The following is a 21012-nucleotide window of genomic DNA, read 5'->3' as shown; positions in this document are numbered from 1 at the left end:
TATCCATAGTCACTGGTTTTCTCTAGAATTTTATCTAATGATCTGAAATTCTCAGTTTCCCTCTTTACTTTAAAAGTGGGTGGTCCTTCGTAATTTAATTTACTACTTTAATTATTAATTAATCAGAATCAAGCCCAAATATCCCACATCGTCCACCTTCTTCTACAGAGCTGTCGGTATAGCACTGATACACATCGTTACCCATACTTTGAGTACTTTCAGTGATGCTTTTCAGTGTTAACTGTTTTAATAATGTAGAGTGCACACTATCTTTCTTGGGTGCATTTACAAAATCAACTGATAGATCCCAGTTATCCCATGGAGTAATTGGTTGATTAATCATTAATTGAGTTGGGTACATACTTAACACTTTCGCGCTATCTGGACGCGCCGGCGCGTTCGGTTTCGTCTAACGTAAACGCATAGTGGACATAAAGTTATGTCAACTTTTAAAATATTTGTATAAAATTCAATTTTAATCCGATTTCATTGGGGTTTGTTTCAAACGACGCGCCATGAAGTTCTCTTTCTCACCACTAGGCCGCCTGGCGCGTCGGCCTACCCGGTCACGTGACGGGCCCATTGTTTTCTTGTCACGTGTCGTGAGTCGATCACGCTCCTCTCACGCGCCAAACTCGAGCATTTTTACCCGTTTCCGTGTGGATTATACCCAATTACTTCATCAAAAATGGATCACGGTCAAGGCCCAAGCACTTCTACGCCCAAGGAAGCCTCCAGGTCATCGAGAGTGGACAAAATAACCCAAATTTTTAAGAAGTGGAGCGGAGTGAAGCTCACACCAACGAAAATTCCAGGCCTTGTGGAGGATTTATCAGAAGCTGAAGGTGATGTAGAGGTATTGGAGGAAGATTTTGGAATCCACAACGATTATAGTGTACCTAGAGCTAGAGGGAATGATACGGCAACGAGTGATGAGGAGACTGAGGCCCTCACCGAGGAAGAGGAGGCACCGCGACCCCCTCCTCCTCCTCCATCTCGGCGCACACGTGGTGCATCTAGGCTACCTAGAAAAGTTGCTACCAGACATGTTACTCGTCGTAGGAACACACAACAAATTGCACCAAGTGATTCTGAAAGTATAAGTGATGAGGAAAGTGATGAGGATTCATTCGAGCCTGCTGAAAGGCGTACACGTACAGTACGTACTCGGCAGGCTGGGGCTGGTGAGGGCTGGAGTCGTAGCAATACTTCTCCAGTTGTTGATGATTTTACTGGAGATCCTGGACTGAAAATTCCCAAGCCTACTAGTGCACTGGCTTATATTCAATTGTTCATCACGCGTGCCCTCCTTGAGTTCTTTACCGTTGAAACAAATTTGTACGCCTCGCAGTTATTCCGGATGGCCAATGAAAATGTATCGGATATTTGGACCCCAGTGAAGGTGAGTGAAATGTCGCGATTCCTAGGACTGTTCATATTGATGGGCATAATTAGGCTCCCAACTATGAGGATGTATTGGCAAACAGCAAAGCCATGGCATGCTCGTTTCTTCAGCTTGTTCATGCCGTCCAGACGATTCCAGCATATAAACCAGTTTTTCCACACATTCAATACCAATGCAGTGCCCGTGAACAATCGTGATAAGTTGATAAAAGTGAGACCAGTGATGGATTACTTGAAAGAGAGGTTTGCTCAAGTTTACATCCCCAAGAAAGAGTTGTGTTTGGATGAGGGTACAATGGCATGGCGAGGCCGACTATCCTTCAAAGTGTACAATCCAAACAAACCAGACAAGTATGGTGTGAAACTTTATATGCTTGCTGAATCTGTCTCTGGGTACATATATGACTTTGACGTATACTCAGGTATTGGTAAGACGATAGTGGATACAGTAACGGGGTTGATGCAGCCTTTAGTGAACCAGGGTTACCATTTGTACATGGATAATTACTACAACTCGGTTACCCTGACAGAAACATTGAGAGAACTTGGGGTGTACACATGTGGCACAATTAGAATGCTACGTGGCGCCCCAAAGGTATTGCAAGCTCTAGCCAAGGGTAAACTTCCACTGGATACCACAGTATACCGCCGCAAAGATAATACCTTCATTCTCCTGTGGAAAGACAAGCGAGTGGTTTCAATCATTACCAACATCCACAATGCAGATACTCAGCGAGTTCAGCGAAGGAAGCGAATTCGCAACCGAGACGGAACAAGTGGAATACAACAGGTAACAGTGAACAAACCGACTGCAATTTGCGAGTACAATAAGTTCATGAAAGGTGTGGACCACTTCGATCAAATGGTTAAATATTACCATTTTACCAGGAAAACTCACAAGTGGACCAAAAAGATTACCTTTTATTTCCTGCAAATGGCATTGCATAATGCCTATGTTTTGTACAAATACAACACAACTGATCGAAAAAAGCTAACATTGCTACAGTTCCACGAAGTGGCAATCTGGGCCCTATTGCACTGGGACACAGAGGAGTGGCCTAAAACATCATCATCATCTCAACACTTGCGGCACGCTCCAGACATAAATGATGACACAGCTCCTGCCAATGCTGACGCCATGCCAACTCCCGGACCATCTGGTGTGAGGCGGCCTTTGTTCACCACACCACCTCAAGATGAAGCAGACAACGAATCTGAACCCGACATGTCTGCCACACTGCCAGTTGACGAAACTGTTTTGTCAGATGAATCTGACTCTCCTGCAACTCCTGTTACACCTCCAGCGAGAGGACCTGGCCGCCCTATTGTTGATTCAGAAAATCGCATGAACTACAAACTGAAACATGAAATTTACAGACTGCCCAAACGTCTCAAGTGTCATGCATGCGCACGGTCCGGTAAAAGGAAGGACACGAACTATGGATGCAAGACCTGTGGTGTTGCACTCTGTGTTGTTCCCTGCTACACCAATTACCACCGGAAACAGGTGTATTGGGTGGTGAAGAAGTAACCACCCGCAACAGCTTCACTCCACCTACAAACCATCTGTTGAGCAACTTCAGGAATGAAGAACCTGAAGAAGGTGGAGTGAAGAACAAATGCTCAACTTACTGTTCCACAACCAGCCTTCCCTTGGTAAGTACACCTATTTGGTCCAAGTTTGTGTAGTATAATTTAGCTCATAGAACATTCTATTGCGAAAACATTGCCACAAAAATGAATGACATACATACAATAATAATATCAGAACAGTGAAATAAGTATAAACTTTCAAAGCAACGTTTCGCGCGTGTGTCGTCCGGTCACCGTTACCGGGTAACAGTGCGCCCACTTCCCACACTCTTGCGGGTGGGCCGGGACCATTATTCTACGATTATATTCATATCACCGTGTTGGGAATTTTATTGGGAGTCCATTGATACCAAATTTAAGGCTGTAGGACAATTGTAGAGGTGATAATAATCCCAAGAGTAAAAACATTTTGTTGCTGTTGAGCGCTCACGGCGACTCATCTTCGTAGTTATTTATTTCATGCTGGTATCTCTCTAGCTTTCGTGACTTTTTTTACTGATGTTCTTCTAGAGAATTTTATTGCGAACACGTTGGTACCAAAATGAAATACGTAGCATGAAAACTAAGGTCAGAAAAGTAAAAAGAGTATACACATTTTTGTTTTTACGCTTAAGCGATAAAAACGCCGCGCGCACATACGGTTGGCTGAGTGACCTTCGCCGAGAGCGCGAAAGTGTTAATATTTTGATGGAGTTGGCTACCTTGTAGAGCCAAAATACATAATCAGATTTCATTCTTCTTCTATAGACCTCAGGTGAGTGCAGCATATTAGAAAGTTTAGCTTGAAACTTCATGTGTTGTCTAGATCTACTCAATGCCTTCACGCCGAAAACTGTGCTAATAGACAAAATTCTCTCGCATATGGTAGGTAATTTTAACTCTGCTCATTTTGTTCATTGACAGCCAGCTCCTTTTCTGACAGAATAAGTCAGCCGGCATACAGTGGAAGCTTTGGGTCGTCATTGCTTGGTTGGTTTAGTCGGGGGTGTACCATATGTTTTGCCCAATGGCAGCTTTTGGCCACTACCTCTGTGCCACCTACTCTGCCTCTGTGGATTCTTTGTGGGTCGATCCTTTTTGCTTGTTTTCCTCTTTCCTCTGTCTGGTTTGACCTTGTTTTTCTTTTCAGTAAGTAGTTAGCCTCAGAGAGTCACAAGGGGCTCCCCCTCCCCCCCTAGAAAACCAACATTGAATGTAATAAATGGCCAATTTCTGGACGAGCTCCAGCGACTTCCTGATTCCTCCCTGTCCCTTCCGGGTCAAAAGTTGGGAGTGTTTTATGCGTGCTTCTGTTCCAAAACTGACTACTTGAACCAGTAGACACTGTGAGCCTCGGGCACCCTTTCCTAACAGGAGGGGGAATGAGCACTTGCTTGTTTCATGAGATTCAATAGTTTCTTTACAGTGTTTGGGGGAGTTCATTTGGCTGGTTGTAAGGTTTTTGGCTCTTTTTTGAACCCAGAAGTGGTTCACTGACTTTTTGGGTGCCTTCCCTGATGAGGTGCCAGAGTATCACCTGCCCCCTGCACCTCTTGTGAGTGAGCCACATCTGGCTCTGGTCCCTCGTAGACTGAACTGAACTCTGCAGCTGAAGCTATCCAGTAGCTGGCAGCCATCCCAGTGAGATAACTTCAGGAAGCCACTGGGGCTTACCCACAAATTTGTATTTCATTACAAATCAGTGCTGGTTTTTTATATACCTGAGCCAATGCCATTGTTTTTAGCTGACATCCCTCTAGTGTGCAGGAAAAAATTTCAAACTTTTATATTTATTTTTGTTATTTTTTTTATTTTCTTTAATATTGTTTGCCCAGATCGCAGGAAATTAAAAAAAAACAAAAAAAAAGTTGTGGCTTAATTTAACCATGGTGAAGCCCTGAAGTGAGGCATTTCATGAGTGTTCATTCAGCATTGACCCCGGACGGTGTGTGCAGCTCCGCTGTGGTATGAGAGTTCCTGCAAAGATATTTTTAGATATTTATTTCAGTGTGTCTGATTTATTTATTCTCTGGATTTTTCCCCAGTCATATTATTCAATAGCTTGTCATTTGAGAAATTTATAATAAAATGGGTGGAAAATTGAAATGTTCAGTTATATTCATGTCACTAATATGTGCAAAATATTATTTGATTAGAAGAATACACATACAGTTTTTGCTGTTTTTTCACTATATACACACACACAATATATACCTACATTTTAACACTTTCGTTCTGGGGGGGCCAAAATGACGTCCGAAATTAACTCTTACGAAATTAACTTTTTATCTGATCATTTTGGGACGTGTTTTAAACATTGTGCTAATGCCTTCCCATTATCTGTTATGGGCCATGTTGCATTGAGGCAAGAGGCATTGATTGCCATGTGCCAATCACTCTCTTGAATTTTAACAGTTATTTATTACACAAGATTTTTTGCAATATTTTATATATGAAACAAACTTGTATGCATCATAAAGCAACTGCAGCTTCTAGCACCTCAAGCAATAAGTGGGATAAATTGAGCATAAAAGAGCTTGTCAGGTATTTTGGACTGACAATGTTGATGGGTATTATGAAGTTGCTAGCAATGAGAATGTACTGGCAAACAGGTAAAATGTAGCATGTACCTTGTTTCAATACTTTTATGACGTCAAAACGATATGTATTGATTGCAAGTTACAGGGATACCCTCAGTTTTCGTCGTTAATCCATTCCCAGAGATGGTACGAAAACTGAAAAACGAAAACTGAAATGAATTTTTGAATAAGAAATAATGTAAATTTAATTTAATCTATTCCACACCCCCAAATATATTAACTAAAAAATACATTTTATACTGAATAATACTCTTAGGTACCTTACCTCTATTGAGGACTCTTGTTGGCATATGCAAGACAGTGAGGAAGGGAGGAGGAGAGGTGTTAGTGTTTGAACGGGGAGTCCCCTTTCATTATAACAGCAGTGATGACATTTCTGGGGTACTCTCTCTCTTACGTTTTGCAGGCATACCACTGGGACCTGGTTATGACTCACTGCTTGCTTGTCTTACTAAGGATTTGTCTATAAACACTTGTTTTTGCCTATGTTTTAACACTTGTCTGTAGTGAGACGTCACATTGTCTCGCTATGAATGATCTCTTGTTTTTCCTCTATCGTCATCCTCACAACTATTTTCTTAGGTTGAACTTAACCACTGACACTCTTGGAACCCATGGCATGATATATAAGAACTTTTATGTTCAGAAACCTGCGGGCCTGCGGGCCGCTCCAAGCATCAGGCTGGTGGACCAAACTCTCACAAGTCAAGCCTGGCCTCGGGCCGGGCTTGGGAGTAGAAGAACTCCCAGAACCCCATCAAGCGGGTATCAACTAGGTATCAAACCAAAAGAGCACAAAAAAATGAAATTCTTCACAAAGAATTCAAGGGCGATCATCACTAGGCGGAAGACACTGGTAAACTGAAGCGCCACACTCCTGGTGGACCAGTATATGTATGAACAAACTCCGAGTACCGAGGCAAACAATGAGTACCGAATCCAATTTTTCAGAGAAATTGAGTACGAGTATCGAAAAATACGAGAACGGGCATACGAAAGCTGAGGTTCCACTGTATTTTCATACTGTACTTATAACAATAATGCCATTCCCAAAGACAAATAAGACAGAAAAATCAAAGTTAGAACATTCATGGAATATCTCAAAAATAAATAAAAAAAAACATTATACATTCCGGCAAAAAATCTGTGTTTGGATGAAGGTACAATGTTATGGAGGGGCCGGCTAGCTCTCAAGGTTTATAATCCAAATAATCCTGATAAGTATGGAGTGAAGCTGTACATGCTAGCTGAATCCATAAGTGGTTACATCTATCATTTTGAGGTGTATGCAAGAATTGGGAAGACAACGATTGAAACAGTTATGGGTTTGATGGAACCACTGAAGAACAAAGGTTACCATTTATTTATGGATAACTACTATAACTGTTAAACTGAGTGAAAAGCTTCTTGAAGGAGGTGTATACACCTGTGATACTCTCAGATTGCAGCGTGGTGCACCAATAGATCTTCAGCTTCAAGCAAAGGGTAAACTATCAGTAGATAAAACAGTATTCCGGCATAAGAACAATACTTTTATAATTCTGTGGAAAGATAAGCGAGTTGTTTCACTCATCACAACTTGCCACAATGCAGATACACAGGAAGTGGAATGAAGGAAACGTGTATGCAAACCTGACGGAACATTTTCATTGCAACAGGTCACTGTGAACAAACCAAATGCAATCAGTGACTACAATAACAACATGAAACGTGTTGATCACTTCAACCAAATGGTCAAATATTATCATTTCGCACAGAAATGTCGCAAGTGGACGAAGAAAATCACGTTCTACTTTACGTAAATGGCTATCCACAATGCTTTTGCGTTATACCAGTACTACAAAACCGATACAAAGACACTCACATTGCTACAGTTCCGTGAAGTCATCATTTGGTCACTAATATACACGTGGAAGATACTGGAGGGCCAAGTACCAAATCTACACAATAAAATAACAACGTACTGGGGTGAATGATATGGAGGAAAATGCAGAATAGAACCAGTAAAGAGCAGGGGTGCCATAGGCACAATCAGAGAACACTGTATAAACATCAGAGGTCCACCGTTATTCAACACCCTCCCAGCGAGCATTAGAAATATTGCCGGAACAACTGTGGACATCTTCAAGAGAAAACTAGATAGTTTTCTTCAAGGAGTGCTGGACCAACTGGGCTGTGGTGGGTATGTGGGCCTGCGGGCCGCTCCAAGCGGTGGACCAAACTCTCACAAATCAAGCCTGGCCTCGGGCCGAGCTTGGGGAGTAGAACAACTCCCAGAACCCCATCAACCAGGTATCAACCAGGTAAGTCTAAGCACAGCATAGCAACATGGTCAATCACCAGATGATTGCACTTAATACAGCAAAATGCCTCCAATGTCCTACTTATGTAGCTATTATTCCTCTGTAACATTGCTATTATCATCAGATTCTTGTCACTAAATCATGAATGTGAATAATTTTCCACAAGTTGATTTTCTAAAGGAATATAAGATCACATTTCATGATACATCGATGCATGAAACCACAGGTGTGGTATGTGAATGTCTGTATCCCGCTGTGAACATCATAACCAGCTTTGCATTCAAGATATCTGAACCTTGTACAGTCTTTATCTCACTCAGTTTCTTCTATGATACTATCAACACAGAATAATTGGTTATTTATTTCATGCATTATTAATTAACACTTTCGGTACCCGATGCCGAAATGTCCGTCAAAAAACAAAACTACGGAGTGAGCGGCATGATGCGAACAGCATAAATAATTTTAACAAAATTTAAAAATTCCATTTATTGTCCGAATACTATGGGACTTGTTTTAAAATGCATGCCAACGTGTTCCCATTCTCTTCAGACACCACGTGGAATGAATAATGACAGTAAGCAAAAACAAAAAGCAGGTGTTTTTTATGTAATGATGTATTTTATCTTATGGTATTGGTAACGTTGTTTTAATATTTGTTCTTGTATGCAAATATTTCTTTAGAGCATTCTATTGCGAACAATTTTATTCAAATTGAACGACGTAGCACGAGAATTGTGGTGAAAAGGCTGAAAAGAGTATAACAAATTTTGTGTAGTGGTGAGCTCTCGGCCTAGTTTGTGGTGTATGGCGGGTCTGAAGTATGGGAAAGTGAGACGTGTGTGTTCTTATAAGCACATATTCCTTTGGAGCATTCTATTGTGAACAATTTGCGATAGCGTTAAGTAATGGTTTTGGCACAAGCTGCATGGTGGGCTGCTGCAGCATGCACTACCCACAATTACCCATTCAATTGCACATCCATGAGAGGTGTCTTGACTGGAGGCCTAAGGAAACAAATGTGAGCCCTGTCTATACACAGTGCTTTTAAATCTTACGCATTAATGTGAACCATCGGTTTGACTCGCACAGTGTAGTCAGATATCCCATGATCATCCCTCTTTGACGCAAGCTGCTGAAGGGTTAATGACCCTAAAGCTTTAAGTTTTCTCATCAAATCCTGGATTCTTAACTTTCCTAATACAATTAATTTTTTTCATCTTACAGATACCCGATAACATCTTGGAAAATGTATCGGCTCACCTTCGCCAGCTGCGAGATGTTCCTACACGGCTTGACCATTACCCAGAGGACTACGTTACTAACTTCCCCAAAGTATTTGATTGGCCCACAGAACATGTTATTCAGTAGTTGTGACATAATAGCAATCAGTCTCTCATAATAGCAAACATAGTCAAGAGGAAAAAGTGTTGTTAACCAAGTAAGACAGCATTGTGTTCTACACCAACACTCCATAACATATATCCAGATCTAAGGCTAATAAAGATTGTCAGACATTAACCACAAAACTGTTCTCAAAATTGGGTGCCGATTTCATGTTAGACCCATCCACTGATCTTCACTGGGTAGGTATTGCCATCAACCTATATTACAGTATTTGTTAACAAGCTACACTGCCGTCAATGTCATTTGCAACATGAATTATGGTACATTATAATCTTCTAAAGGCATTTTAATTCTGGCATCTATACTATCTTCTGGAGCAATCTATATTTGTGTTAAATTTATTGATATAAAGTACTGTACAGTATAATGGTGTATAAGGTGACAAGTGAATTTATCAAAAAGAGGCAGTTTGACTACGTACTTGTAAATATTTATAATAAAATCATTGCCTTGAAAAAAGTTTTTGTAATCCAATTTAAGAGTTTGGAAATTTTACAGCATTATCATCATTTGATGGATTTTATTTAGATGTTTGGTTATACTGGATTTATACAAAGCTGAAATATAAGCAATGCAAAACAAATGTTTAAGCATCATTAGTCATATGTAATAGCTGAATAGGTGAAGTTTTATGCATACCTAAGTTATCACTTTATTGTCATCTAGTTTGAGGAGAGATGATGCCTCTAAAGCAATGTTGCCTTATGCTATGTTAGCAATGTTATGACCATTGTTTCTATCCTTTAAATATAATAAATAAATAAATAAATTATATATATATATATATATATATATATATATATATATATATATATATATATATATATATATATATTTATTTATTTATTTATTACCTGGGATCTGTCATTAATAAATGAAGATTTTTTTCCGAAAATGTAGGTTAGTGAACGGAATGGAAGACCCTGGTTAGGAGAGATGTTGCTTTAGGCAAAGAGAGAGAGAATGCTAATATTTACCATTGTGTATAGATATGAGATGCTGATCATAAACCTATGATCATGGTCATAAAAATTCAAAAGGTTAAAATAGGCATGGATAATCTCAGATACATTGATGTTATTAGAAGAGCTAATCCTACACATGTCTCCCAGCAAGCCAACTTAGGACTGGGAAAGCCTTGATATAGAAGGGAGTCTAGTTGAACTTTAACAAAACCTTCAGGTCTTCAGGAAGAAAGTAGCCTGTAGGAATGAAGACCTGAAGTCCTGGGTTCGTACAGATCCTGGGAGCGTTTCGCTGAAAGTGAGTCCTGAGCACAGTTGAGCGCACCCAAGTTCTCAGCCTGTATTAGCAATGCAATAGAGGGGGAAACTTCATGAAGTCTTCCACTCTTCAGGGTGCGAATCCCAAGCAGTCTCACCCAGGACATCAAAGATTCTGTCACTGTTGGCAGCAGTCTGGAACCTGCTACCTCCATATCCTCAACACCACATTTAAATCCTAGCCAAGAACTTTGTTGTTCCAGATTAAGATCAAAAGTGAAGCCACTTGTTACCTACATCATAAGCCCTAGAGTGAAACCAACATTTCACTCTACAGAACAAACAACAGAAGGAATGCAGGAAACAGAAGTCAAGTAAGTAATTATCAAAAGAAGGCACCACGCCGGGAAGGCTATGTAGCACCATCAAATGTGCGGAATAATCAGAGGGCACTACATATCACTAAGGATGCCAATATGAGAACAGAAACGCATAAGGCGAACAATATCAAAAGTATCCGATTCACCAAGAATTCTATCAAAGGGCAAGTGACCATGAGGGAGGGTCGGCAAGCAGGACACACGTTTGTCCTGAAAGTCAGGACATTCAACAAGGATATGCATGACTGTAAGAGGGACAATAAGGAGCAGGGTGGTGCTCCGTTAAGTGCCCGTTAGTTCAAGTGTGTATGACCAATACACAACCTTGCCAGAGCAGTTTCTCACCGTCAGTTACGGTAGTAGGAGGAAGACCATGGGGATATACTACTCTTAAGAGCACGCAGTTTGTTACCAATAACAGAAGGCTAACAGCCTTGCCAACGGGAAAGGATGGAGGATTGAATAACTGGGTAAAAATCAGAATAAGGAATTACCTTTACTGGGAGATGGGACAAATGCGAATAGCTTCGGGACGCCAGCTTTCTGTCCTCGTCGAGGCCACTAGGGTTTGTGGCCATCAGGTAAAAATCTGGTGTGACGATAACCTCCTGGACTGAGCACTAGTTACAGTAGGCATTATCTGTATGTGCACAGAAGAATAGTATTCAAAACAAGGTTTTTTTCCTATATTCTTTACCCCTGTGTTAAAAAAAATGAAGGTAACTACATGACTAGTGATAAAATGCATAAAATAATTTTTGTTAATTGATCAGTGAGTTTTCTATGACTGCAACTATTAATGTTGAACCTTTCTGTGGAAATCTTTAAAACATTCTGAGCAATTTTAAAGGAGATAGCCTTCATATCCTATCATTGCTCATGCTCTGAGCAAAATCTAAATTTCAACCAGCCATTATGGATATTTACTAGAACCAGATTATAGTTTTTCACTTATCCCCAGTCTTTCCAACAGCCCCTATGTTTCAGACATAGTGCCATCACTCCTCTTTAACCAGGTGAACAAAACAAATGTGAACAGGTCATACAATATTTCCAAAAACAATACTATTAGCATTTTCATGACAAATGTTTAAAAATTTTTAATTTTCTTAGTATTTTCTGGAAGCCTCCCTAAGTTACATGTGCCTACTGAGAACCAGGACTAATATCAAGTGCCACTTTTCCCCCACCCATTACACACTTTTGATTTGGGTCAAAGAAAAACAAAAACAAAGGTAGGGCACCCCAAAATAAGTATTTGTGTAAAATACATTTGTATCCCTGATGCAAACTATGTACACTCTTCCAGTATGCATAGTTTGCTAGTTAACAAGACTCGCTTATCACCAGATGTCGGCCCAGGTGACTCGAGGTCCCAGCAAGCTGCCTTTATCAGTCATGAGGCTGGTATTGTTTTGTAAATCTCCCAAGTGCCCTTCCTGGCTTCATATTTCAGCTAAGTGTTGGCTTTCCTTTTGAGTCTGTCCCATGTAGTGGACTTCTTGTTCCATCTCTGCTACATCTGCATGTTTTTCTATCCTCAATGTTGCATAAGCCAACAGTCGAGTAGTGCATGGGCTTTGGCGTCTCTGTGGGGCCCAGTGGTTGAGGCAGGCTGGGATTGTTTACACTTGTGGCTAAATTCCTTGCTCTTGCTCTAGTTGCAGCTTGCGTCTCCCTTTACCCCATTTTCCCAGGTCAGGGTTTGGCATGAGTTTTGAGCACATTCCCGTGCACAGTCTTTCAGTCAGTCTTCCCAAGATTAGTGTCAGTGTTTGGAAGTAGTATGGAGATTCCCCTCCAAGCTTGCTATTGCTGTTTGCAATTTTCCTGGGTGTTATATGGTTTTAATGCATACCAATAATTACCCTTTCTATCCCCACCATTCTGCATACTGAGTTGAGTTTTCATCCCTGGTGCTGCAACACCTGTTATTGTTAAACATCGATATTAGCCAAGCCTCCCTCAGAGGTTGTGACTTTATGGAAGATGGCATGCAATTCTCAGATTTTTGCAATCCTGGTGGTCTGGCTTGAATGCCCTGGAAATGGAAGTCATATTATTTTGTTAAGGTGGAGCATTGGTAATGCAGACATGCTCCAAGTTTGCTCTTCCCCCCCCCCCCCCCACCTCTCGCTTATCTCAGGTGGCCCCCCTCCCCATCCGGCCCGTTGGCGTCGTGAGGGGGGCTTAGTGGACGGCTGCTGGAGTGTGATGCTCCGAGAGACAGTCCTCTGTCCTTTGGTGGCCTTGCACTCCTGCTGCTGTCTTCTCTAATTGTGCCGGATCGCTTTTCCTTTTCCTTTTGTTTCGTTTTTCTCCCCCCTCTTCTCCTATCTGCTTGTCTTTTCCTGCCAACCTTTTGCTTCTTTTGGTTCTTCCTTTGGACTTCTTCTATTTTGATGCCCGGGTGCTTGAGGAGGCATACTCTTGCACCTGTAGAACTGTAGTACCCGACGTCTCGAGCGAGGGGAACCTTTTATTGTCAATCCTCCTTTCGTCACTGAACCCGATCTCGACGGACTGACGGTTCTTAAGGTGGCGTTTGTGGGGCGTATACTCACGACGCACCCCTAGGGGGCCCCGGCATGATCGGCAATAGCTTCCTGTTGGGTGTCCTGCCTCTAAGTGTGGCTCCATGGTGGGTATGGAGACACATTCGTGGATGAATTTCTTTCTCTCCATCTCTATGTGGTTGAATGTTTCTGTTGTACCCTCTCAGGCTCGTGGGGTGGGCGACCAAGCCCCCGAGTTGGCCTGTATTGGAAGACCTGGCTCTGTAACCTCCGCTGCATTGGGCCCCGACCTTGCTCCTCCTTTGACCGTCCTGAATTCTTTCCCCAGCTCCCCTCCCTCCTCTGTGGTTGGGTCGAGCCTCACGCCCCCAGTGGTGACCACTTCGTCCCCTGGTGCGGCTAAGTCTCTCGTTGTGACTACTGCGCCTTTTGACCCCTCTCTCTCTGGGGGTTCTCAACGCCATCGGCGCCACGGCCGCACTCGCTCGTTTCCTTCCTGTACTGATGCGTATCAGGCCTTATTTGGTCCTGCTTCGTGGGCCAAATACTCTGATCTCCTCCCTCTTGATTCTGCACCGCCTGACGATTTCTCCCTCCATTGGCATCTCGTTGATTCCGTGGATGCGTCTGTTACTTTCAACCCCACTCGTCTCGGTACACGTGTCGTTGCTGCTCCTTCTCAGGATGCAGCTTCCCGCTTGGCTGCCTTATCCTGCCTTGGCGAGATCCCTGTTCGGGTCTCAAAGAACGTTTAGTTGAACGCCAGTGTTGGCACTATTCTCCTCCCGCCCCATGTTGTGACCGGTGTTCGAGATCTGCGAGACTGCCACGACGATATTCGACATATCCTTGATGCCCAGGGCCATTCTGTCCTCCAGGTAGGCTCGTTTACTCGTCCCCCTCGTGGTCGTCGCCGTCAACCCCTTCGAGTTGTGAAGGTCACCTTTGATGGTAGGACCCTTCCATCCTCTGTCATTCTTGCTGGTGCCAGGTGCTCTGTCCAGGAGTATATTCCTTCTCCTCGGCTTTGTAACAAGTGCTGGAGGTTTGGGCATGGTGCCCTCTGCTGCTCTGGGACTGTCTCTCTCTGTCCTTTGTGTGGGGATGAAGGTCACTCTAAGTCGGAGTGCACTTCTCCCCAAGCTCACTGCCTCAACTGCGGTGAGGCCCATCCTACCTTCTCCCATGCCTGTATCCATTACAAGCTTGAGGCAGCCGTCCTCAACTTGAAGCACCGGAGCGTTTATCTTTTCCCGAGGCGAGGCGCCAGGTTCGCTGGCTCCCGCCTTAAGCTAACGTCTCTTATGCTCGCGTGTTGCACTCTTCCTCTCCTCGTCATTCCCACCTTCCTCAGACTCACAACCGTTTCCGGGCCTTGGACTCTGATACGCCCACTGCCCACTGCCCCCTCCTCTGTTCCTTTGCTTTCTGTCCCGAAGGGTCCCCCTCCTGGTCCTCTATCTGGGGTTCCCCTTCTTTCTACCCGGTCTGTCATGTCTCCTGTGTCTTCTTCCTCGTCTCCCTCCGATCCTCCTTCCCATCCTTCTCCTCCATTTATTGACTCTCCCCGCCGCCTGTCGGTGCAGGCGGATGTCCATCGCTCTCCTAACGGCCGTCATGTGTGCTCTCGTCCAGCTTCTCCTGTTGAGACGCTGGAATCCGTTGCCTAGTACGTAGTTGCTGGGACACCGGTTTCTTTACGTCAGAAGCGTAAACCTGGCTCCTCTCCTTCCTCTTCCCTAGCGGGCAAGAAGGCTATGCTTTCTTCCTCGGCCCCTACTACTGGCTCTATTGCTCCTTCCCCTCCCATTTCAGTGGTTGCGCCCCCTGTTCCTGCTATGGAGGTTTCTTTGGCCCCTGCTTCCCTCTTGGTTGCTGCCCTTGCTGAGGTGCGCTCCCCTCTTTCTACTCCCCCTCTTCCTGCTACTGTCATTGACTGCTCCTCTCCGTTGTCTCTTCGTCTTCCTCTTCCTCCTCCTCCGGACCCCGCCCGCCCACCTCTAGTCTGTTCTCCCGCTTCCTTCCCTCCGTCTTTGCTCAGTTTAGCCATGCCCCCTAACCCTGACTTTGCTGACCCTGATCCCGACCCTGATATTCTTTAACATGCTATGTTGCACTTTCGCCTTTGTTTCTTCCTTGTTCTCTGTTGTTGTCCTTTCTCTTCTCGTCGATGTCTATTCTTCAATGGAACGTTCGAGGTTATTACGCCAATTTCCTCGAACTCCAACTTCTAATTTTGCGGTTTTCGCCCCTTTGTATCTATCTCCAGGAGCCGATGCTTGGTGCTCGTCCTGGTCGTTTTCGTGGCTATTCCTTTCTCTCTCTCCCCCATCCCCCCCCCCAGCCATTGCTGGGGCTCCTAATTCTTCTGCTCTCTTGATTCGCGCTGATGTTCCCTTTGTCCCCTTACTTTTTCCTTCGCCTCTCCATTGTTCTGCTGCTCATATCTTTGTGGGGAAATGGTGCACAGTTTGTTCCATTTATCTCCCCCCCCCCCCCCCCCGAGTGTCCCGCTTTCTCTTCCTGATTTGAAACACCTGGACTCCTTGCCGGAGCCTGTGCTCCTGCTGGGTGATTTCAATTGTCGTCATTCTCTTTGGGGTGATGTTCTGACGAATACCCGAGGTCGCCTTCTTGAGCCGTTTATCCTCTCTTCTTCCCTGTCTCTTCTGAATTCTGGTGAGCCCACTCACTTGGACTCTGGACTCTTGGACTCGCACCCTTTCCTGTCTTGATCTTTCTCTCTGCTCTTCTTCTCTTTACTTAGATTTCATGTGGCAGGTTCTTGATGACCTCCATGGCGGTGACCATTTCCCCATCCTTGTTTCCTTTTTCTCGTTTCGCCCTTCCCTCTCCTTCCCTAGGTGGCAGTTTGCTAAGGTGGACTGGAACCTATTTACCCTCAGTGCTGCTCTCTCTGACCTCTCCCTCGTGCTCCTCTCCTTTTTCATGACACTGTCTTTAACGCTGCCCTCCGCTCTATTCCTCGCTCTTCCTCTCGGGGTCCGCGGAAGTACGTTCCCTGGTGGAATGCGGATTGTGCTCGGCTGTCCGCTGTAAGCGTGCAGCCTGGAAGAGGCACCACCGTCTGCAGACGGCCGATTCTTTTCTTTTCTTTCAGAAAGCGAGTGCGGTGGCCCTTAGGGCCATCCGTATGGCTAAGCGTGACTGTTGGGCATCTATGTCTCAACAATTACATCCAAAACTCCTCTGCCACAGATCTGGAAGCGTATCCGTAAGATAGCGGGTAACTTCGTTCCCGATGTTTCACCGGTCCTTCACCTCCATGGTACTCTTGTGGCGGACCCGTTGCAGGTCGCTTCCGAACTGGGTTCCCACTTTTCTTCTGTTAGCTCTGGTCTTCATCTTCCCCAATCTTTCCTTCTTCGTAAACCTGTCCTTGAATCTCGTCCTTTAGATTTCTGCACTCGTCTTCGGCTTCCCTATAATGATCCCTTCTCTCTCTCTGAATTTCGTTCTGCCCTGGCCCTCTGCTGTTCTACGGCGGCGGGCTCCGATGGTATTCATTATGAGATGCTTCGCCATCTCCCTCCGTGCACGTCTCAATATTTACTGAGTCTGTATAATCGGATCTTGGAGTTGTCGCCAGTCCCTGAGGACTGGCTCGCTGCCATTGTCCTCCCTGTTCGCAAACCGGGGTCTCTGGGTACTTCCCCTATGGACTTTCGCCCTATTGCCCTCACAAGTTGTCTGCAAACTCTTTGAACGTATGGTTAACGTTCGTCTGATGTGGTTCCTGGAACACCATCACCTCCTCTCCCCTTCTCAATTTGGTTTCCGCAAGTGCCGCAGCACGACAGATGTCCTGGTGAACTTGGAGGTCTATATTCGTACTGCTTTTGCTGCGAAGACCTCCGTTGTTGCCGTCCTTTTTGACCTGGAAAAGGCTTAGGACACCACTTGGCGTTATCATATTCTATCTCAACTTCATTCTTTTGGCCTTCGTGGTCATCTCCCTCTCTTTCTCCGTAGCTTCCTCTCTCGTCGTTCCTTTCGGGGGAGGCTTTGTGCTTTCACTCCGTCCGTGTTTCACTCGTCAAGTGCTTTCACTTGATGATCCTCTCTCTGCCTCTTTTCAGCAATACGAAGGTGTGCCCCAGGGTAGTGTTCTGAACACTACTCTTTTTTCTGGTTACCCTCAATGGTCTTGTTTCCTCTCTTCCTTCAGGTGTCTTCTCCACTCTCTATGTCGATGATCTTACCCTTTGCTGTCAGGGTGATGATTCGCCTCTCCTTCAGCGCCGGCTTCAACTTGCAATTGATGCCGTGTCGTCTTGGGCCACCGATCATGGCTTCAAGTTCTCTACTTCTAAGACTTGTGCCATGACTTTTACGCGGAAATGGGTCGTTCTTCATCCCTCTTTGTCACTTTATGGTCATCCCCTTGAGTACAAAAATTTTGCGAAGCTTTTGGGTTTATTCCTTGACACTCGTTTGTCTTGGTCTCCCCATATCTCTTACCTCCGTGTTGAGTGCTCTAAGGCCCTTACCCTCCTCCGGGTATTGTCCCATACTTCTTGGGGGGCAGATAGGCGCACTCTCCTTGCTTTACATTCCTCTCTCATCTTGTCTAAGCTCGATTATGGTTGCCCTGCTTACTCGTCTGCTTCTCCTTCTACTCTTCGCCGTCTTGATGCTTTGCACCATACTGGGTTGCGCCTCAGTTCTGGTGCCTTTCGTTCGACTCCCATCCTTAGCTTGTATGTTGACACTGGCTTCCTGTCTCTCCAGGACCACCGTGATCGCCACTGTCTTTGCTATCTTGCGCGGTCCTTACAACATCCTTCCTCTTGCCTCTGTTGTGCTTTAACTTTTACCCCTCCTGCGGTTCCTGTTCCTCTTCACCACCTCCCTCTTTCTGTCCGGTTATCTCGCTTACAGGATTCTCTTTCCGTTCGTATTTCTAATGTTTCTCCTCGTGTTGTTCCTTCTTTGCCCCCGTGGAGAGTCCCTCTTCCGCAGTTTTGTACATCCTTGACCCGCATCACTAAAGCTTTTACCCCTCCTACGGTTCTAAAACGCCTTTTCCTTGAGCACTTTTCTTCTCACTCCCGCTCTGTTTCTGTCTTCACCGATGGGTCTAAGTCTGCGGACGGTGTTGGCTACTCTGTTGTTTTTCCTGATCGCACTTATATGTGTCGCTTACCTCCGGAGACTAGCATCTTTACAGCGGAGCTTTATGCTATTCTCTATGCTCTTCGTCTCCTGCTTTCTCGTTGTCAGTCTTCCTTTGTGGTTGTTGTTGACTCTCGTAGTGCCCTCATGGCTCTCGGGTCCTTTAATCCGGTTCATCCAGTAGTTGATCTTGATTGGCTGTTTCTTGTTCACAGTAAATTTAAGTCGGTTGAGTTTTTTGGGGTTCCCAGCCATATTGGTGTGTCTTTAAATGAGCGTGCGGATGCTGCCGCCAAGGAAGTAAGTAGTTATCAAAAGAAGGCACCAAACCGAGAAGGCTATGTAGCACCATCAAATGCGCGGAATAATCAGAGGTCGCTAAATATCACCAAGGATGCCAACACGAGAACAAAAACGCATAAGGCGAACGATATCAAAAGTATCAGAGTCACCAAGAATTCTATTGAGGGACAGGTGATGCCGCCAAGGAAGCTGTCCGCTCTTGTCCCATCTCTCGTAAAGGTATTCCATATTCCGACTTTTACCCGGTTATCCATTCCTCCGTCCTTACCCGTTGGCAGGCTTCTTGGTCGTCTGTTACTGGTAACAAACTACGTACTCTTAAATGTTGTGTTTCCTCGTGGCCGTCCTCCTACCACCGTAACCGGCGATGGGAAACAGCTCTGGCGAGGTTGTGTATTGGCCATACTCGCTTAACCCATGGTCACTTGATGGAGCGCCGCCCTGCTCCTTATTGTCCTAGTTGCATTGTCCCTCTTACGGTCGTGCATGTCCTTTAATGTCCTGACTTCCAGGACGAGCGTGTGTCTTGCTTTCCGACCGCCCCTCGCGGTCGCCTGTCCCTCAATAGAATTCTTGGTGACTCGGATACTTTTGATATCGTTCGCCTTATGCGTTTTTGTTCTCGTATTGGCATCCTTGGTGATATTTAGCACCCTCTGATTATTCTGCGCATTTGATGGTGCTACATAGCCTTCCCGGTTTGGTGCCTTCTTTTGATAATTACTTACTTATCTCAGGTGGTTTTGAGCCGTGCTGATGTGGTGCACCCAGCCTCCTTACCTCATAACCTAGTCAGAGTGCCAAGGCATGTCAATCTTTCAAGACTGTTGACTCCTGGTTGAAGAGTAACAGGGCCTTCTCTGGAAAATTACCCCTACATTGGCAGTGTCATAGTTCAACTGGTGCTCCCCACAAAGGTTTCACTGCCTTCTTCAATTCTTAAGAGGTTCTGGTGGCACAGCTCTCCCTCATTAGGTGATGTTTTCCTAGTCATCTGGCAGAGGACCACAGTTCTTTCACAGAGCTTTCAGTGCATTTTGGGATAAGGACCTCAGGTGGCGTGGTGTTCATGGGTGCATCTCAACTCTGTGGTCCTTGGTTACTGGTTCCGAGTTTTTTTTTTGTTAAGCACAGAGGATTTCACATTTCATAAACTCCATCACAGTTTGAGCTCCGTTCAGCTTCATGGTAGTCTGCAAGTTTTAGTTTCAGTGCCGAGAGTGGTGGCTCGTTTGGACCTGGCAGAAGTGGTATCCCCCTCCTTTGGAAAGGAGGGGGATATCGAGCTGTATCCCCCCTCTATGTTATGTGATGGTGGCCTTTTTCACCATTTGTTTGGCATGTCAGTGGACTGTGCTTCCCAAAATCAAGAGTCAGCTTGATCTGTTTCTACCTTGTCCTTTTATCCTCTCTTGTTCCCAGAGGAGATTGTATTGGTTCTTTCAGTGTGTCTTAACTTTTCAGCCTTAGAACTTGGGTCATTTCATGGCAGGGTTTTGTCCCTATCAGTAGGATGTAGTGTTGGCAGTTTCTGAAGCCTTTGTGCTGCCTTCAACTTCAGCTGTCTTCCTATTGGCAGTGTTCTGCTGTCCTACCTAGTGCTCAGGGATGTGCAACTCCCCTGCAAACAGAAAGATGCCTTTTGTACTCAAAAATATAATACTAAAGATGGGTTTGAAGATAAACCAAACATTTCTCTGGTGACACCTCATCATTAAGCATAGGTGTGGCAGCCTTCAAACTGAACCAAGAAGCATAAGACAGTCTCTCCTCATTTGAAAAATACAAATATGACTGGGTACTCAGCAAAACTTGTTTGTATTTACTGAAAATGTGACACTTCCAGTAATGGATTTCTATAACAAAAGAATAGATATTCAAGATTAAATAACCATTAAGAAACTTCCTGAGTCTACAATAGCTATTTTAGTAATAGTGGTACAAACTTTTTAACAGCCCATAAAATTGTACCTAGTTCAGCGATATAAAGACTTGCTTTCAAGGCATAAAGATGCTCTAATACAAGTCATTCATGGCTGTACCAAACAACCTCATAGGAGAAATATATTTACTCAGGTTTTCAACTGCTGCCACTCGGCCTTGTCATTATCCCCATCCATTGTTCATGTTCAATCCTCATTTCTTCACTCAAAATATCTGCCCATCAT

General features: G+C 44.4%; 1 protein-coding gene across 1 annotated transcript in view; it reads left to right on the top strand.

The window, feature by feature from the left end:
- mRpL13 (mitochondrial ribosomal protein L13) overlaps positions 1-9745 on the top strand; it is a 44286-nt gene extending 34541 nt beyond the window's left edge. The window contains exon 5 of the mRNA XM_045738471.2: positions 9107-9745. Coding sequence (XP_045594427.1) covers positions 9107-9250 — 144 coding nt within the window. The 3' untranslated portion in view covers positions 9251-9745. The remainder of the gene's footprint in view (positions 1-9106) is intronic.
- Positions 9746-21012: the final 11267 nt, after the last annotated feature.

The sequence above is a fragment of the Procambarus clarkii genome, chromosome 43 (assembly GCF_040958095.1).
Source record: "Procambarus clarkii isolate CNS0578487 chromosome 43, FALCON_Pclarkii_2.0, whole genome shotgun sequence".
Lineage (NCBI taxonomy): Eukaryota > Metazoa > Arthropoda > Malacostraca > Decapoda > Cambaridae > Procambarus > Procambarus clarkii.
The sequence above is the reverse complement of the archived record's forward strand: the minus strand, read 5'-3'. Positions and strand labels throughout refer to the sequence as shown.